This window comes from Rhinoderma darwinii, chromosome 4, assembly GCF_050947455.1.
Source record: "Rhinoderma darwinii isolate aRhiDar2 chromosome 4, aRhiDar2.hap1, whole genome shotgun sequence".
NCBI classification, from domain to species: Eukaryota; Metazoa; Chordata; class Amphibia; order Anura; family Rhinodermatidae; genus Rhinoderma; species Rhinoderma darwinii.
In genome coordinates this window covers 152115904-152136911 of record NC_134690.1, presented here as the reverse complement: position 1 = coordinate 152136911, position 21008 = coordinate 152115904, and the positions used below count along the sequence as shown (strand labels likewise).

At 43.5% G+C, this 21008-nt stretch overlaps 1 protein-coding gene across 27 annotated transcripts in view; it reads left to right on the top strand.

Annotated features, from left to right (window-relative positions):
• The window catches only part of DLG1 (discs large MAGUK scaffold protein 1), a 247776-nt gene that overhangs the window by 180172 nt on the left and 46596 nt on the right, over positions 1 to 21008 (top strand). For all 27 annotated transcript variants that reach the window (XM_075861717.1, XM_075861714.1, XM_075861712.1 and 24 more), the window contains 2 exons: positions 1928 to 2104; positions 8180 to 8249. In XM_075861717.1, coding sequence (XP_075717832.1) covers positions 1928 to 2104; positions 8180 to 8249 — 247 coding nt within the window. The remainder of the gene's footprint in view (positions 1 to 1927; positions 2105 to 8179; positions 8250 to 21008) is intronic.

Genomic DNA, 21008 nt, shown 5'->3' with positions numbered 1-21008 from the left:
AATTATAATTTTTTTTTTCTAGATGTTTCTATGTGGTAATTTTGGAATTTACTGTTTGGCCAATTATCTACTTAAGAACCACAGAGCATTTTTTGCTGCATTCTGACGTATATGAAATTGAGTTGTTGTATACTTTAGATTAAAATTTAATGCAGCCTGCATAGTAAACAGATCAGAGGTTTTCTTAGTTTTCTAAGCATTCTTCATTGGTGTAACTCAACCCAAATACATAATTTGCATACATTTTTTTAGTAAATCCACAATGACTTTATCCTTAAGTTTCTTGTTTGGGTAGTTGAAGTTTTAATCAGACTTTGAAAATCTGGGTATGAGCATCTTGAATATCATTAGTGTGCTAGTAAAATTAGAAATAACGTCAACCTATTGTTTTCGATTTTTAATTCGCAGAGGGAGAAGAATGTTTTGGAAAACATTTGGATGCTAAGTATTAAAGTTTTTTTTTTTAATGGTGCTTCTAACCTCTACTCCTCTAAAAAGATATTTCTTATTTCCCAAAAACAATTCTCGCAGCCTACAGCCGGCCATACACGTAAGACAATGATCATCTGTTATACAGCCGATCAACCGTCCATGTATTTGTATGAACGATCCCACAAGCAACAGAAAAGACTGAATAGGCCGATAATGTTGCCAGTTTAAAACACAAAAGCCCAAACCCCTCGGCTGTGGCAAATGATCGGCTAAGTTAGGCCAATCATGCGATACACATGTAGTTTCAGACGACTTATCTCGTGTATGGCCAGTTTATCTTAAAAAGGGTCAGAACAATGAAAGTCACATAGGATGGCTACGGCGGTTAGGTGTCCTCATCGTCCCGAGACTAGTACATGGACACTGAAGTTACAATGAATGGAGGGGAGCTGAATGTGGGGTATCTGTAAAGAGTTATTAGACATCATAAAAGTGACTTGCAATAATGTCGCTTTAAATAAAACGAACAAACAAAATAGTAAGTAAATTCTTCAGCACGTGTACGTAGTGAAGGCAAAGAGTAAAAGTAGGTGATTACTTCTACTTTTAGAAAGCCATGAGGGTCTTCGAACCAATGACCACATGATGTTGGCTAGCAAAGTAGCTGCTACAAGAAGCTACTTGGGGAGATTTTGCTGAACTGAGATTAAGGGCACATCCACATGAGGGCTGTGTACACAGAGCCGGTGTAGGGCCATAGACACTCCATGTACTGCTGTTATGATGCTTCCATGTGACACCGCATTACAGAGGTATTCTCTGTATAATGTGACATTTGATGGAACATGGCATGTTTTCTTTTCTTTTTTTCTGTCGGATTCAGTAAAAATAGTTTGCATATGGAAGTGTACGTTAGAAGCTTGTACGGAGCCAAAATATGGCCATGTGAGTAAGGCATTAAACTGAATCCCCACACCATCTGAGCTAGTAAAACTTCTTGTGACTGATGAACAGATCTGTAGAACCTCCCAAAAGCCGTTCCTTGGACACACATGGAGCTTCTGAATATAGTCCTATTGGCGAGGGAAGATCCATTTAGATTTCTCACCTTCAGTGAGAGTACACATTAGGTTTTCCAGCAATCAATGCCATGATCTATTTAGATATCCTCAGCTCTTCTGAATTTTGTTAGTTATGTTCTTAAAGAGGCTCTTTCACGGACAGCCCTTTTTGCCCCCACTGAAGACTCAACCGACACTTAAAGGAGAAGTGTCTGTATGCTAATCGTGTGATCCCTTTCAACCAATAAGCAAAGAGGGACATGCTGCATGGCATATAATTCGTCAGGTTTTTCAATAGGTGCTGTACCAATAACAGGGCACCATTTAGGTTTAGAGGAATGTCTAGTGACAGATTCTTTTAAGAAAAGGTTTAGAAAAGTAATATGTGATAGATATTTTTGTTTTACTAACTCTTTTTTTTAATTATTATTTAGAGCACTATTCGATTATGACAAGACTAAAGACAGTGGCCTCCCCAGCCAAGGCCTTAACTTTAAGTTTGGAGATATTCTGCATGTTGTTAACGCCTCTGACGATGAATGGTGGCAGGCTCGGCAAGTCACTGCAGAAGGGGAAAGTGAAGAAATTGGAGTCATTCCAAGCAAGCGCAGGTAGAGTAAATTTAGTTTTTATAAGGTTACTAGTTTTCTCTCCCTTCTCTGTTTGAAATATTTCAGATTACACACAATAAGAAAGATATGTATCTTATGAGGCAACTTTAGTTATTCACTGATTATTTCTAGCTGACTATTCTCCCTATTCTCTTTACCCTTTTAACAACGAGCGACGGATATATCCATCGCAAGCAGGTGTTCGTTCCCGCATAGTGACGGATATATCAGTCGCTCCAGGTGGATACTGCCAGTGTACCCACGTGATCAGCAGCAGGAGCACGGCTGTTCTACACAGCCTGGCTCCTGCCATAACTGCCGGAATCTAAGCGCACTCAGATTCCGGCAGTTTAACCCATTAGATGCCGCTGCCAAAAGCGACAGCGTCATTTAATGTGTTTGACAGAGGGAGGGAGCACCCTCTGTCACCCCATCGGCGCCCCCGCAAAGAAATCGTGGGGCGCCATTGGCTTTCCATGGCAGCCGGGGGCCTAACAAAGGCCCCCAGGTCTGCCTTCAGCATCTGCCTATTGGCCCATGCCAGAGGCATGGCCTAATAGATTGCCTGTCAGTTTTACACTGACAGGCAATAATGCTTTGGTATACTAAGTATACCAAAGCATTATATAAGCGATCAGCAGATCGCATGGTGAAGTCCCCTGGTGGGACAAAAAATAAATAAAAAATGAAACCGTTTAAATAAAGTTTATGAAATAAAAAAAAGATTACAGTAAAAATAAAATAAAACCCATTTTTTCCCCAAAAAGTAGCTTTTATTTAGTAAAAGTGTAACAAAAAAGTAATACATACACACACATTGTATAAACAACCGCAATCGTAACGACTCAAACAATAAAGTTAGCACATTAAACCGCCGGGTGAACGGTGTCCAAAAAAAACACCCAAAACAATGGCAACATTCCTTTTTTTTTTTTTTTCTCCCGTTCCCACCATAAAAAATAAAAGTTAATCAGGAAGTCCCAAGTACCCCAAAATACTACCAATAAAAACGACACCTTGTCCCACAAAAAACAAGCCCACATATGGCTACATCGATGGAGAAAAAAAAAAGGTTACAGCTCTTGAAATGCTCTTGAAATTTTTTAAAGAGTTTTTGTTTTGCAAACGTAGGAAAACCTAAAACCTCTACATATTTGGTATCTCCTTAATCGTGCCGACCCATAGAATAAAGGTAACATGTTATTTATGCCGCATAGTGAATGGTGTAAATGTATAACGTGAAAAACAATGCTGGAATAGCTGTTTAACTTTTATTAACTTTATTTTAGGAAAGAATTGAAACTAATCAAAGTATTCTATGCACCCAAAAACGACACAATTGAAAAATTTTGTCCTGCAAAAAAACAAGCCCTTATACGGACGGTTATGTCGACAGAATAAAAAAAAAAGTTACCACCCTTAGAATGCAACAGTGAAAAAACAATAAATAATCCTTGGTTATTAAAGGTTAAAGCCTATCCTTTCAGCTTAATAAACAGTCACCTTCATAGTGATTGATGCAACAGAGGATGACCGTATAGTGTATGTCATAGATACTACATTACAGAAAAGTATTTTGCAAGTGTAGTTACGTCTTGACATTGTAGGTTCAAAATAGAATCAAAACTGCAGTACATTTCTGTAGCTTCGATTGATGGACGACTGACATCTGATCGCTTGCTGCACACTGGAATATAAGGGTCTCTCAGGTCAAACTGTCGCTATTATTGAGCCACTAATACAAACTGGAAATCCCAATGAAGCATCACCAGAATGTATATACAATAGTATCTTGTAAGACCCAAGAATTTCCTTGTGGTAGACTAGCACAATAAGTCGAGAAGAAAATCTTGCGGCACTCGCCAGAGTCTTCTGAACAAAACTTTTTCCCTCATTTAGAAATCCTAAAAGCAGCAGCATAGCAGATCCATTATTCCAGACATAGGCAATGCCTAGGAACAAACAATGGCGATCGTTTGTCTGAAATTATAAATCTACTATCTTGCTTCTTTCTTTAAAGGGAATGTGTCGCAAATGAAACCTTTTTTTTTAAGTGTCGTTACTTATTTCTATTCTATTTTTTAAGTTTTTTGCTGTATTTTTTTTTTTTCCGTATGGTGGAAAGTATTAAAAATTAAATAATAATTTGACATGTTTTCCTACGTTGGCCACCAGGGTGAGCACTTCCCAGAATTACAGTAAGGTGAATAAGGCAAAGCAACCTGACTCACAGCTGCTGTAAATGTGGGAGGGAACCTCACCCCCCCTCTCACAAGCCCCAGGTAAAGGTGTCTTCAAATTGCTAAGCAGTGTCCGGCATCCATATTGGGTGTGATTCTGCAGCTGGAAGAAGTTATAGGACACACCAAAAGGCTAAGTGTATGTTCACACGCTTACTAAACAAAGGGAAACCAGCTCCTGATTTTCAGCCATTTTTTAATCAAACTCGTGTTTTATAACGGCCGTTTTTGGAGCTGTTTTTCTATAGTCAATGAAAAACGGCTCCAAAAACGTCACAAGAAGTGATGTGCACTTCATTTTGGTCGGGCGTCTTTTTACGTGCCGTCGGGGGTCACAAGAGCGGGGGTCTGTGAGATAGAGAGTGGGACATGCAGAGACACACATCTTACCTGCAGTGCAGCTGGTCTTCAGTATGGCGCCTGCTCTCTCCCTGCAAACAGCTGCTCTGCTCTGTGTGACTCTGACCTGCCGTCTGCGCAGTACAGAGCCATAGAGCAAAGTCAATGGAACGGCTCCCGTTCATTGACTCCTATGCACTATAGCTGCCGTATTCCATCTCTGTATGTGTCGTTAATCGACACATACAGAGATGAAAAACAAAATGGCAGCCCCCATAGTGAAGTAAAAGTTAGAAAAAAGTAAAACACAAAAACACACATAAATGAAAGATTTTATAATAAAACACTAAATGTAAAAAAAAATTTTGATATCAATTTGCGTGTCACTCGTCCTTTAAACATCTTAAACGAAGTTCTGTTGAAAAGACTCTGGGGAGTGCCGCAAATTGGTGGTGTAGACTTTTGCCATAAGACATGTTACTGCTGAGCTTCTTTTCCAGTCGGTATTGCGTTTGTCAGTGTGCAGATTTGGTTCTAGTTGGTGTGGACTATAGTGTTCCTACAGGCCTGAAAGTCTGACTTACTGGTCTGTTCTGTAGCATGAAAAAGCATTCTATATAATCGGTGGTAAAATAAACCTGAAAAATAATTTTGTAATCTATAATGTAAAATGAAAAAAAATAAACCGACACAAGACCTCATTAATTTTATACATTTACTTTTAATAATCCCTCTGACTGAAAATTCCCTTGGTAGGGCAATTTTTCAGAGGAGCAGAAATACCGGAAGCGCCGGTTCCGTTGCATGAAGGACACCACCAGCGGCCGACGGAACCTATTGAATTTTATAGGTTCAGTCGGAGTGTCCGTGGTTTCTGGTATTTTTGCCCAGATCTGCGACTGAGGACCCTAACGGAGCCTCCAACTCAAATGTGAACAAAGCCTTATACACCTGCATAGTATTCACATGACCATAACGAACTGGCAAAAATCAGAAAACGTGCATTTGTATAAACATTGAGCCTTATTTTTTTCATTTTATTTTCCCAAAAGTCTGAACTTTAAAAATAAATAAAAAACGTCAAAATGCGTTCTGGCAGTAAAGGGGTTTACGGCTAACTTGCGGACTAGTAAACTGTGAAGAGATGCATGTCATTTGGTGATCTTAAAATGTGTCCAGCAGTGTCGCTTTACATATAAAAGGTATATGCTGTCCATGTTCTTCTTTTTCTTGTATGATTTGACCGCTCCAGTTATGCAGCCTGCACACTCTGCAAACAAGTGCGTACATGGAGTCAATTGATTCAGAAGCCCAGATTTGGTCACAAATAGTAGCCAGAGCTGCTACAGCAATTCTTTTACAAAGTGAAGATTTTTATTAGTGTTATTACGAATTGTCTTGGTGGCACAGGCACTATTTTATGGGCAGAGGAAGTGACCAGGCACCCCGCCTCCGCAGCCCTTCTTGGTAAATCTGGGACTTATTTCATTCCTGCAGGATGGCGGTATAACCCCACACATATTGGAAATTTGAATTGTCCCATTTAGTTAAGTCCTCTAAGCACTAGCTGTACACTCTTAGTGGTTCTATTTCAATTTTCCATTAATACATAAGTAAGGCTGAGATCAAACATACATCATCCATTCCATTGTTCTGTTTCATCATAGGAGCAGAACGACATTCACGTATTTATGGGTCTGTCTGGTTCCATCTTGGTGTCTATCGTCATGTCTAAGGCGGAATTCACACGACAGGGTTTCCTGGCCGGGTGCCGGCCGTTCATAAATCGGCCGGCACCCGGCTGCATTAGGAACAATAGACCCCTAATGGGGCTATTCACACGACCAATTTTTTGACGGGCCGGGAAAACCGACCGTCAAAAAATGGGACATGCCCTATTTTCGGCCGGGTACCCAGCCGCGCGGCTCCCATAGAAGTCTATGGGGCCGGGTAATGCACGGCCATCGCTGGAATGTGTCCCGAGTGATGGCCGGGTCTACCGTCGCTCGCGCTCTCTCTCCTCCTCCTCCTCACAGTGCAGAGTGCATATGAGGAGGAGGAGGGTCTTTTTTTGCTCCCTGTAGGAGTCGGAATCCCCAATCCCCGGCCGGGGATTGGGGATACCGCTACAGGAGAAGTGAGTGACTACACTGTCCATATATGGACACAACGAAGTCACTCACTTCTGCAGCGGAATCCCCGACTCTATGGCCGGGGATGCCGCTACAGGAGAAGTGAGTGACTACACTGTCCATATATGGACACAGCAAAGTCACTCACTTCTGCAGCGAAATCCCCGACTCTATGGCCGGGGATGCCGCTACAGGAGAAGTGAGTGACTACACTGTCCATATATGGACACAGCGAGGTCACTCACTTCTGCAGCGGAATCCCCGACTCTATGGCCAGGGATGCCGCTACAGGAGAAGTGAGTGACTACACTGTCCATATATGGACACAGCAAAGTCACTCACTTCTGCAGCGGAATCCCCGACTCTATGGCCGGGGATGCCGCTACAGGAGAAGTGAGTGACTTCGCTGTGTCCATATATGGACACAGCGAAGTCACTCACTTCTGCAGCGGAATCCCCGACTCTATGGCCGGGGATGCCGCTACAGGAGAAGTGAGTGACTGCACTGTCCATATATGGACACAGTGACGTCACTCACTTCTGAAGCGGAATTCCCGACCTGTGGCAGGGAATTCCTCTCCAGGAGAAGTCAGTAACTACACTGTCCATATATGGACATTGAAGTCAGTGACTTCTCCTGGAAGGGGGGGGGGGGGCTGGGTGGCATCACCTACAGGGGTCAGGGTGGCATCACCTACAGGGGTCAGGGTGGCATCACCTGCAGGGGTCAGGGTGGCATCACGTGCAGGGGGCTGGGTGGCATCACGTGCAGGGGGCTGGGTGGCATCACGTGCAGGGGGCTGGGTGGCATTACCTGCAGGGTGCTGGGTGGCATTACCTGCTAGGTGGCATTATCTACAAAGGGCTGTGTGTGGCAACAAATTTAAATGAAATTCATCCGATTTTTAAAACGGACAGGGAAAAAAACGGATGAAAATTGGGTCCAAATCGGAAAGGAATCGGAACGGATGCAAACCGGCCGGGAAAATCTGCCAAAAACGGACGATTTTCCCGGCGTGAATGAGGCCTAAGGAAAGAATAGAGTAGCATGCTGCGCTATTCGATCCAGTAAAAAAAGAGGATCGCTGACGGACCCATTATAAGTCAATGGGGGTAAAAGAAAGCAAATCATATCGGATCATGGCTGATCGTGATGGATCCCACATATCCGTTCTGTATGTTGAAAAGCGGAAGACATGACGCCAGTGTGAACCGAGCATAATCCTATCCTAACGTGGCTTTATTTAAGTAACCTAAAATGAAAGTTTTTAGGTCAGAGCTGCAGTAACTAACCGTATAAATATGCCAATGCTTTCATTTTGTGCACATATGAAGCGCAACTATTTCTTTTAAATGTCCTTCAGGGTTGAGAAAAAAGAGCGAGCGAGGTTAAAGACCGTAAAGTTTAATTCAAAAGCCAGAGGAGACAAAGGGGTAAGTAGTGTTTGGTATTTTGCGCATGTCAGTTCATGCTGTTTTGTGGTGTCCCTAACTTCACAAGTATGCGAACATGGCGACATGCTTCATGCGGTGTTCTTGTGTTTGTGGTCAAACTGCACTGTTTAGACATTTTTCCTCACAAATGTCATAAAATATACAACATGCATACAAATGATACAATTAAAAAATGTTGCATGGCTTTTTTTTATTTTTGGAATGCCACAGTGATGCGCAGAAGTCTTTACTCTGAGAACCTGCCTCCAGTCCCTCTAATCTTATATCCTAATCTAATTGTTGGCACAGCCTCCTAAGTAGCAACAATGGAAAGCTCATTATGGGAGCGTCGGGGAAAATGCAGGTGGCTAATGCAGGACATGCCGCTGATGCTGACTGTCATGACGCACGCTTGTGATCTATTTTATGTAAAGAAGCTAATGCTCATAAATGCAATATTTTCTTACCATCCTATGATTTACCATAAATTAATTTAGCTGGCTTGTAAGGGTTCTCCATAGATCTTAGTACAGTAAAAAATAAAAACTATTAAGCTGCATTAATGTTTAGTGGTTTGAGATTTTCCAGTTGATTTTTTTTATTTTTTTTTTATTTTTTTAAGGGCATCATAATGAAGTGAAATGTATTTTCATCCTTACAATATAAAGTCTTTTTTTTTTTTTTATTGATCTTTACCTTTTTTTATTTAAACCATACAGCTGGAATGACTGTGTACTTTTTTTTTTGTGGTCGTTGTATCCCATGCAATATTTTTATTTTAGATATATACATCTAGTATCTTTAGTAAAAATTTACAATAAGCACATAAAACCATGACGTTTATTAGCGGCTGTTAGGTTGTACTTTTTCCCTTCTGCTTTTAAGGAAACTCCACTTCCCTGGAATTCTGTTTCGTTCTCTGGAAATAGAACATCTAGGATATTATTATGCGGTTTCTAAGGCTGGGGCTTCACACAGACTATGTATAGCATGAGTCCCCTGAGAGTTTATTTTCATGCAACAGAATAGCAAGAGCAAAGACAAGGGGTGAAAATAGTCATCACAAAACATATACAAATTGCAACATATGCTATTGCAGCTAAGTTGTTGGTTTTTTGTTCCCCAACCTTGCAACACGTCCAAATGGTTTTAGCATTGTGGTTGTCGGGAATTACTCCAGCTTCTAATCTTGAATTCACATGCCGCGGATTCCGCTACATTACATGTGGATAGGGTTTTTAAAACCCCATCCACATGTAGCAGAAAAAAATCTGCATGGAAAACTGAGCATGCTGTAGAATATGAAATCCGCAGCATCTCGATTCTGTTGCGGATTTTCTCAGTCGATTTCACCCCTTCAATGTATAGGGCTGAAATCTGCAATGAATACGCAGTTCAATCTGTAACCGGTATGGATTTTACTGCGGAATTGCTGCGGATTACTCCGCTACTGGTGGACCCAGCATAATAGGAGCTGTTTGGACCGTAGCTGTATATTAGTCATTATCCGCAATTCTCTAATAAGGGAATATATTCCATGGAAGTGGATTGTGCCTTTACATTTTGCAGTGCTTGGTGTACATGGTATATAGTTTGCTTAAGGGCATGTTAAGATGTGGCGGACAATTTCCGCTGTGGATTTTTCTGCAAAATCGCCTAAAATCCACAAATGGATCTGCGCCAAAAACTGCATATTAAACATGCAGATTTTGTTGTGGATTTGCCGCAGGTTTGAGCCTATGAAAATCCATAGCATGCTCCGCTTTCACTGCAGGGTTTTTTCCGCAACATGTGGACGAGGTTTTGGCTCATCTGCTTGTATTGTACTGTAAATATCTGCATATTTGTGATGCAGAATCCGCACGGCATATCCATCACATCTGAACATGCCCTAAAAATAACAAATGGTTCATCTTTGTTCTTCTAATGGTGCATGTATATGTATTTTAAGAACAATATTTCAGTGTTATATATCTGTGTGTAGTTGTGTAGTGTTATAAGCTTTAGAAGCATGCTATAAATATGACTGACTGAACTTTTTAACAAAATTTACTAAATGATGTCCTTGTTCTTTGAATGTATAACTGTTGTACACACACTGTGTACTAACACTGCACCCAAAAATGCATGAAATGAGTTGAAAAATACGCTTGCCATTGATAGAGAACTGCCTTTTCATTTTATAATACCACTTTTGTTTTTTCTTGCATCTTTTCCTCGGTGTCACACATAGAACATAATTGTAACATTGACACATAAGGCTAGGTTTATCTGCGTTGGAGGCTCTGTTGTAGAGTCCATCAAATTGAACGGGGGAAAAAGCGCTGCACGCAGCACTATTTTTCCTGTCAGTGACCGACACCTCAGCGGATTTTGATGGCCCCTATTGTAAGTCACCGGGGTCTGTCGGCCGTCGTTGGGATCTGTTTTGCGTTGTATCCAGCACTGCGTTGTGGCTTCCATTAAAAACGGAAGCCAGTACGCATCTGTGAACAGAGCCTATCTCACAAACGTCATCAATTTATTTTGATATTAAATCAAATGTGTACATCATGTATCGACTGCCCTCTGTCAGAGGCGCAACTTGAAGCTCCTTGGCCCCAATGCAAAATTTGTGACCGGGCCCCCAACAACTATGTGCGATTTACAATACTGGTGCATTCTTATGTGGCAGGCGGGCCTTTGTACAACTTCAACCGCCGCACTCCCGATAGGTATCCCACTGCCCTCTGTATTATGGAAATAGATGTTTGGGGAAATTATATATTGTACTACTTTTTGACATGTAGGGGCTGATGCTTATAGAAAACCAGATTTTACTCTTGCAGTATGTTTACCTCGGTTACTAGATTCTCTGGCTAGACTGCAGCCTGGTCAATAAAATTACATCAAAGCAGTTTCACTTTTAAATGCAAAAGCATTTGTGGTGTAAGCTGTAGCAACCAATCAGTGTAGTCATTAATAGATAATTTCTCATGTTATTTCTCCAATGAGAATAAAAGTGCGTGTTCATTGTGACTATATAAAGTGCAAAAAAAATATGCAGCACTCCTGGATATCAGGGTAAATGTGTGAGTGATTTATATGTATTTGTGTGTGTATACAGGGGCGTAGCTATAGGCACATGGGCCCCGATGCAACAATTCTTACTGGGCCCCCCCCCCCGCAAACTTCTCATGGCCGACGCTCCTAAGTGACCCAACAATGCAGCACTAGCAGCCGGGGCGTCACTAAGACTGGGTTCACACACACAATTTACGGACGTAATTCTGGCGTTTTAGCATTGAATTACGTCCGAAAATGCGGCTCAAAAGCGTCGGAAAACATCTGCCCATTCATTTGAATGGGTCTTACGATGTTCTGTGCCGATGGTCATTTTTTTTTACGCGCCGCTGTTAAAAGGCGGCGCGTAAAAAAGACGCCCGCGTCAAAGAAGTGCCTGTCACTTCTTCAGACGTAAATGGAGCCGTTTTCCATGGACTCCATGGAAAACCAGCTTCAATTACTTCCGTAATGGACGCAGCGAAAGACGCCTGCACATGCCTTTACGGCTGAAATTACGGTGCCGTTTTCTCCTGAAAACAGCACAGTAATTTCAGCCATAACGGACGCTGCCGTGTGAACATACCCTCAGGGCTTAAAATGTCCGGGAAATAGCCCCAATACATATGTGTCCGCCCCCAAAAAAATGTGTGTATATGAGACAGCATAGCATATCTATAGCACTACGACCCTATAAACTATGGATAGGATTAGATACAGTGGCTCAGAAGGCAGTATCACACATGATAGGATTAGATACACAGCTCAGCAGACAGTATCACACATGATAGGATTAGATACAGTGGCCCAGCAGACAGTATCACACATGATAGGATTAGATACAGTGGCTCAGCAGACAGTACCACACATGATAGGATTAGATACAGTGGCTCAGCAGACAGTATCACACATGATAGGATTAGATACAGTGGCTCAGCAGACAGTACCACACATGATAGGATTAGATACAGTGGCTCAGCAGACAGTACTACACATTATAGGATTAGATACAGTGGCTCAGCAGACAGTATCACACATGATAGGATTAGATACACAGCTCAGCAGACTGTATCACACATGATAGGATTAGATACAGGGCCCAGCTCGCTGACATTGCGGCTCCAGCGCTGGACCCAGGATAGGTAAGAATAATAATTTTGTTTCTTTATGTGTTACTGATTATTTTTGTGTGTTTGTTTTTTTAAAGGTTCGGTTGTTGGACTTCGGATACGAGGACTTCAATGACGGCGTTTTTTTTATTCTCAATAAAATGGTTAATGAGGGTTGTTTTTTTATTTCAATAAAATATTTTTTCTATGTGCTTGTATCTTTTTAAACTTTATTATCACCGCCTTAGTAATGGCCGCTGGCTGATTGACAATCTCCATCACTAAGGCAAGGCTTAATGTTAGCCGGTGCAGAGGCTACACTAACCCCCATTATTACCCCGGTACCCACCGCCACCAGGGGTACTGGGAAGAGCCGGGTACGATCCAGTACCCGACCATCTGTAGTGACGGGCAGGCACCGGGGTGGCCGCAGGCTGGTAGTATTAGGCTGGGGAAGGCCAAAAACAGTGGCCCTTCCCATCCTTGTAATGCTGCCTGCTGCTGCTGTGTTGTATCTGGCTGGTTATGAAAATTGGGGGGGACCCGACATCGTTCTTTCCAATTATTATTTTATTTTTTTTTAAATGACGTGGGGTCCCCCCCATTTTCATAACCAGCCAGATACAATAAAGCAGCAGCAGGCAGCATTACCAGGATGGGAAGGGCCACTGTTTTTGGCCTTTCCCCTCCTGATAATACCAGCCTGCGGCCACCCCAGTGGCCGACCATCACTACAGATGGTCGGGTACTGGATCGTACCCGGCTCTTCCCAGCACCCCTGGTGGCGGTGGGTACCGGGGTAATAAAGGGGGTTAGTGTTAGCCTCTGCACCGGCTAACACTGAGCCCCGCCTTAGCAATGGATGCTGTCAATCAGCCGGCGGCCATTACTAAGGCGGTAGTAATATAGTTTAAAAAAAACCACAAAGACATAGAAAAAATATTTTATTGAAATAAAAAAAAAACCCACACAACCCTCATTAACCATTTTATTAATAAAAAAAAAAAGCCGTCATCGAAGTAGTCCTGGAATCCGCCGTAGTCCAACGACCGAACCTGTAAGAAAACACACAAAAAATGATTAGTAACGCATGTGTTAGGGTATGTGCACACACACTAATTACGTCCGTAATTGACGGACGTATTTCGGCCGCAAGTACCAGACCGAACACAGTGCAGGGAGCCGGGCTCCTATCATCATACTTATGTACAATGCTAGGAGTCCCTGCCTCTCTGCAGGACAACTGTCCCGTACTGAAAACATGTTTACAGTATGGGACAGTTGTCCTGCAGCGAGGCAGGGACTCCTAGCGTCGTACATAACTATAATGCTAGGAGCCCGGCTCCCTGCACTGTGTTCGGTCCGGTACTTGCGGCCGAAATACGTCCGTCAATTACGGACGTAATTAGTGTCTGTGCACATACCCTAAGGCTTAGATACAGGGCCCATGTGTGATACTGTCTGTGGGACCCTGTATCTAAGCCTACCACAAGGTAGGCTTAGATACAGGGTCCAGCAGACAGTAATCTTATACAGTATAAGATTACTGTGTGCTGGGGCCCTGTATCTAAACCTACAGTGTGGTAGGCTTAGATACAGGGCCCAGCAGACAGGATCACGCATGGGCCATGTATCTAAGCCTACCATGTGATTGGCTTAGATACAGGGCCCAGCAGACAGGATCACACAATCTGTGATCCTGTCTCATGGGCCCCCTAAGCCTGCTACATCGTAGGCTTAGGGGTTGTACAGTCCCTAAACATTGATGGCCTATCCACAGGATAGGCCATCAATAGCTGATGTGTCGCCCGGGACCCGCCAATCAGCTGTTTTGAAGGGGCCGCAGCACTCGTACGAGAGCTGCTTCCCCTTCATTTCACTACTCGCTCACACTGTGAATCGCCAACACGGATTCACAGTGTGACCGGAATGAAGTGACAGGAATGAAGGGGAGCAGCTCTCGTACGAGTGCTGCGGCCCCTTCAAAACAACTGATTGGCGGGTCCCGGGAGTCGGACCCCGCCAGTCAGGGATAACCTTACCTTCCTCTTCGGCCGCGGCGGGAGTTCTGTAGTCTCGATGCTGTGCGCGGCGGCATAGCGCTGTGACGTCATGCGCTGCGCACAACGCTTGACGTCAGGACCTCCGCTGCGACCGCTGCGACCCCTATAGCTACGCCAGTGTGTGTATATGTATGTATATAGATAGATAGATACAGATATATATTTTGTATTAGTTATATGGGTACCACTGCTCATTAATTTCAATATACCACCCAAATTATAAGGTTGTGTTTTTTTGGAAATGAAGAAACATAGCTAGTTTGTGATGAATATGGATTTACTGTATTTAGGCAAATAATTAACCTCTTTCCGACATGCGCTGTATACATACGGCGCTGCCGGGAGGTGCTTCCCGCAAAACGCCGTATGGGTACTGCGCAGCGAGAAGCAGTCACCGGTAATTGCACTGTGACGAAGTAAAGATGGCTATTGTCCCTAACAGCAGGCTGTCCCTACTACTCGCCCAGGGTGCAGTTTTGCCCCCCCCCCCCCCCCCCGCTAGCTGCTATTGGTTGGTCAATCGCAGGCATTTTTGTTAAAACTGTGCCCAGGAGTCACAGGGCACAGTTAGACAGTGGTGATTGGTGCTGTCTTAAGACCACACCTATCACCCCCAACATCATCTAGGGAGGTGGCAGTGGTGCCACCTCTAGGAGCGCTCTGATTAGTCGGTCAATGTAATGACCAACCAGTCAGAGCACCGGCGGGTGTTGTGATTACCGACACCCAGGGCCGGCCTTAGGATAGATGGCGCCCCACCCCCTTAATTAAAAAAAAATGCCCCATAAAAAAATTATAATGCCCCTTTAGTGCCCCCATACAGTATAATAATATTTAATAATATAATATATTACAACCCCCTTCAAGGACACCGTATTTTGTCCTCTAATTGTGCCCACAGTATTATGCCACCTGTAGTGCCGCTACACAGTATGTCTGCTTAGTGGCCCCCACATAGTATAGTGCCTCCCTGTAGACTGTGCCATAATCCCCCATCTCCTCCTTGTAGATCGTGCCATACAGCCCCCCACATCTCCCCTTTTGTAGACAGTGCCCCCAAACAAAAACAAAATTTTACTCACCTAGGCCCCGTTCACATGACGAACTGAGCTGCTCCACGACGAGATCCTGTAGCTTAGTAAAGAGTTTCCCAAGCTTTTCGGACTCGAGGCAGCACTGGAAAAATAAAATTTCCTCTGGGCACACCTATCAAAATTGTTTTGAGAGAGACCGAAAAAGGCTACACTCGTAGGGTATGTTTACACACGTTTCTCGTGAGGCAAAAAGATCTGCCTCAAAATTCTTTCAGGAAGTGACAGCGTTGTTTGACCTTTTTCTTTTTTTGTGTTTTTACTTAAGCCGTTCAAGCGAATGCAAAAGACACAGGAAAAAAAGCTCCAAACGAGCGCCGCAGGTATTTTCTGCCTCCTATTAATTTCAATTGAAGGTCAGAGGCGGAAACCACTTGAAGATCATCAGCCCCCCACTCAGTAAAATGACCATCAGTCCGCCACTCACAGATTCCCCCTGTAGGGAGCGCCCCACAGCCCCATTGTGGGGAGCGCCCCACAGCCCCCTGGTAGGGAGCGCCCCACAGCCCCCTTGTAGGGAGCGCCAGTTAGCCCCCTGGTAGGGAGCGCCCCACAGCCCCCTGGTAGGGAGCGCTAATGTAGCTCCCTTAAGGAGCGGAATCCCCGTGTGGCCGGGCATTCCGCTCCTGGAGCGCTCCTTGATGTCTCTGTCCATATATGGACAGTGAAATCAAGGGAAACTCCTGAAGCGGAATCCCCATCCACAGCGTTGCCGGCACTGTGATCGGGGATTCCACTCCAGGAGAAGCTCCTGTTGTCTGTGTCCATTTATGGACAATGACCTCGTTGGCTTTTCCTGGAGTGGAATCCACGGTCACACCGTCTGCAACGCTGTGGGCGGGAATTCCGCTGCTGGAGTTTCTCCTGATGTCACTGTCCATATATGGACAGAGACATCAAGGAGTGCTCCAGGAGCGGTATCCCCGGCTACACTGGGATTCCACTACTTCAGGGAGCTACAGTGGCGCTAGTAGATAGCAGAGCAGGGAGATATGGCTGCTACAGCGGTAGTGACGGCCACGAAGTAAAGAAGCGCCCGGGCGGAAAGACGACTGCATAGGGCCCAGGCACTTCTAAAAGAAGGGGAAGGGAGCCGGCGCAGTGCCCCCTTACACCTGCTGGAGTGATGCGTACCCAAAATCACCACTCCGCACGCTACTATTCAGGGTTGAAGCGGCGTGCAGAGCGTTTGAGAGACTGTCTGTGCATGCTTTGCTGGGATTTGTAGTGCGATCTGCACTACTGTGTGAAAAACAAGAAAGTGCTTTTTTTGCTGATGCTGTCTGATCACCAGTATTCTTTTTTTTTTTTTTTGTGATCACAGATTTTTTTTGTCTCTGTCCTTGGGCTTGTCCCTGTCCCACCCACTCACTGTCAGAGTCCTGTGCCCACTGAGTGCTCATCAGTGACTACCATCACTAATTAGCATCTGTGTTAAATTTTTGGCACAGGAATTTTTTTTTTTTAAATTTGCACCGTCTCCCTGTGTGTGCCCTGAGGACCGCCATCCCTTTTTGTTTCTTGGTGCTTTTTTTTTTTTTCGTACAGTAAATTTTACATAACGTAGAATTACAGTTTTAGTCAAATTTTTTTACTGTTACATTTTTTTCTAATTTGGTCTTTTTTTTTTTTCTTCTGATCTTTTAATTTTTGTTCACCATGCATGTGAAAAAAAACGACACATACACACACACCCCACTGTGTAAAAATAAAAGTTCATTACGCGTGTTAACACACTCCCCCCCCCCTGTAATAAATCAAAATGTCTCAATCGTCAAGAAGGATGTATTCCATCGAGGAGGCATGCGCCATCATTGCCTCTGACACGGACACGACCAGCGAGGGAGACGACGAATATGCCCCACACCTTTTTGTTTCCTCCTCTAGTGATAAGGAATCCCCCAAAGGTGACCCAGGAGAGCAGCTGAGGCAACCCCAATGATCCCGTGTGGACTCCACCGCCCGACTATTATGAGCCTCAAATTCCGGATTTTGTAGGCAGCTCAGGAATTCGGTTTGAGGCTGCAGGCCTCACAGTAATTGACTTTTTCAAGGTATTTTTCTCTGAGGAGTTTAATTTAATGCTAGTCCAGACTAATTTGTACGCCCAACAATTTTTAACCCAAAACCCCACTTCATTGTTTAAGTGGACCCTGTAGATGCAGCGGAGATGATGGCATTTTGTGGCCTTGTGCTGCATATGGGACTAGTGAGGAAGCCAGAGATTAGGCAATACTAGAGTGTGGATATTTTGTACACCCCAATTTACCGCATGGCCATAACCCGGACACAACCCTGATAAATATATTTCCATAGTTAGTCCCTTGTTCATTTTAAAGGGAGGCTTAAATTCCGCTATTCCTGCCCAATAAGAGGGCAGGGTATGGAATTAAATTGCAAAACTGTGAGAGTACATCTGGGTATACACACAGGTTTAGGGTTTACGAAGGGAAGGACTTTATTATTGAACCCCAAGAATGCCCCCCTGTCCTGGGAGTTTTTTGGAAAATAGTGTGGGATTTAATACACCCATTGCTGGACAAGGGTTATTACCTTTACGTGGATAACTTCTATACCAGCATCCCACTATTTAGGTGCCCTTATGCCAGCAAGCACTGCATGTGGTACTGTGCGCAAAAATCAGAGAGGCCTCCCTAAAACGCTGCTTAGCCAATGCCTCAGAAGGGGTGAGAGCAGGGAACTATGCAGCGAGAACATGTTGTTCATCAAATATAAAGACGAGGGATGTCCTTATATTGACCACAATTGATGGCAGCGGCAGCACCCCTGTCCCTGAACGAGGTACTACCACAGTGACCCACAAGCCAAATTGCATCCCGGGCTACAGGGTTGGTCTCTACAAAAAGCTGGCTGTGCACATTGCACAGGTGGCAGTGTATAGCACTTACGTGCTATCCCAATGTGCAGTCCGGACAAGGACATTCCTTAACTTTCAAGAGGTGATTATCAAGGCTCTTCGATTTGGGAACCAGGCACGGGAGGGCCCATGCACATCTGCTGGAAGTGATGGTCCGCGTATTGTACCAGGGCAACATTTCCCCAATGAAGTGCCCCAAATTGCAAAGGAGGAAAGGACACAAAAAATGTGCAGAGTGTGTTCCAAAAGGGAAATTAGAAAAGACACTATTTACCACTGTGAAACCTGCCCTGAAAAACCAGGCCTGTGTATCCAGGATTGCTTCTAAGCGTACCACACATCCATGAATTAGTCATTTCATCCTTCATTTACACCTTTATTCTACCAAGAGCAACATTGCGTGTGTGTACACACACACACACACACACACACACACACACACATCCCGCTAAATCCTAGCTCCAAAAGTCAAATGGAGCTTCTGAACCCTGTCGTGTGTCCAAACAGCCGTTTATTACCACATATGGTGTTTTTTTTTAACTCGGGAGAAATTGCTTTACAAATGTTGGGGTGCTTTTTCTCCTTTTAGTCCTTGTGGAAATGAGAAAAAAATGAGTTAAACCTACATTTTCACGGCCCAATAATTTCTGCAAAAAACCTGTGGGGTCAAAATGCTCACTATATACCCCTAGATAATTTCCTCAAGGGGTGTAGTTTCCAAAATGGGGTCACTTTTGGGAGATTTCCACTATTTTGGCACCGCAAGAGCCCTTCAAACCTGACGTGGTGCCTAAAATATATTCTAATAAAAAGGAGGCCACAAAATTCTCCAAGTGCTCATTTGCTTCTGAGGCCTGTGCTCCAGTCCATAAGCACACCAGGACCACATGTGAATATTTCCTAAAAGTGCAGAACCTGGGCAATAAAAATTGAGTTGCATTTCTTTTGTAAAACTTTCTATGTTACAAAAAAAATTGATTAAAATATTAATTTCTGCAAAAATAAATAAATAAATGAAATTTGTAAGTTTCACCTCTATTTTGCTTTAATTCCTGTGAATGGTCTAAAGGGTTAAGAAACGTTCTATATCCTGTTTTGAATACTTTGAGGGGTGAGGTTTTTAAAATGGGGTGACTTCTTGGGGGTTTCTAACATAAGGCCCTCAAAGCCATTTCACAACTGAACTGGCCCCTGTAAAAATAGCTTTTTGAAATATTCTTGAAAATGTGAGAAATTGCTGCTAAAGTTCTAAGCCTTGTAATGTTCTATAAAAATAAAAGGATGTTAAAAAAAACAATGGCAATCTGAAGTAGACATATGGTGGATGTTAATTAGCAACTATACAGATGCATTTAAATTCAGAAAAATGCAAATTTTTTTCATTGGCAAAATTTTGGTGTTTTTCACAATTCAATATTGAATGTATTGACCAAATTTTACCACTAACTTAAAGTCCAATGTGTCACGAGAAAACCATCTCCGAGTCGCATGGATATGTAAAAGCTTTCCAGAGATTTTACCACATAAAGTGAAACGTCAGAAAAATGAGGCTCTGTCAGGAAGGTCAAAAGTGGCTAAAGCGGGAACGAGTTAAGTGCTCATAAACATTGTTTACAAATAAATTGGGCCTTTTATTCACTACATTTTTCTCTCATCTAAGTATCCACCCTTAGCTGTGATCACAGCACGTCAAACTGCGGGACATTCTGTCAGTCAACTTGTCTAAAGTTTCCGCTCCGATTGCAGCCCACTTCTCTTGTAGCAACTCCCAAAGGTGATTTTGGCTTGTAACTTGCACATCTCAAAAACCTGTCCAGACGATCCTAAAGGAGTTCAATTGGGATTTTGGGGTGGCCAAACCATGTTCTTCGGCACCTGTTGTTGTTTTGGCTGAACGTACAATTTGCAAAGCAAGTAGGTATGTAAGGGGTCGTTATGTTGCTGTGGTGTGAAACCACAACCCATGGGTGCCAGGAGCAATGGCATGGTGCACCAGGATGTTGTGGTAGCACTTGGAGTCCATGATTCCTTAGTTTTTAGTAAGTCCGCACCACCGTCATAACATCCCCAGACCATAATAGAACCTCCTCCATGCTTGACTGTGGGCATTCGCTCACCTGTTACACGATAAATGAACTTTCGCCTCCTACACCCAAACACCTCAATCTTCATCTTGTGTGTGAAAAGAACCTTCCTCCAGTGACTAGTGGTCCAGCACCTGTTTTTTAAATCACAACCGCCTCCTCTTTTAGCAACGTTTTTTTTCTCAATGCCTTCAAGTCACTGGCTACAAGGCGGCATTTGACGGTCATGATTGGGACAGTTTTCTTTCTCGTTTCCATCAGAGCAGCACATATGTGACTTGCTGTTTTGAATCCGTCGGTTTAGAACACACTCTTGATACATTTTTCCTCATGTTCTGTGGTAACTCGAGGTTGTCCAGGTCGTGGCTGATCACATTCTTGTTTTCGGTGTATCTCTTGAGGGTACGCTGCATGCTACCAAGAGAAACCTTCTCCAGGTGAGCAATTTCCTGCAGACTATATGACCTGCATTTCTCAAATTGACTACAGCAG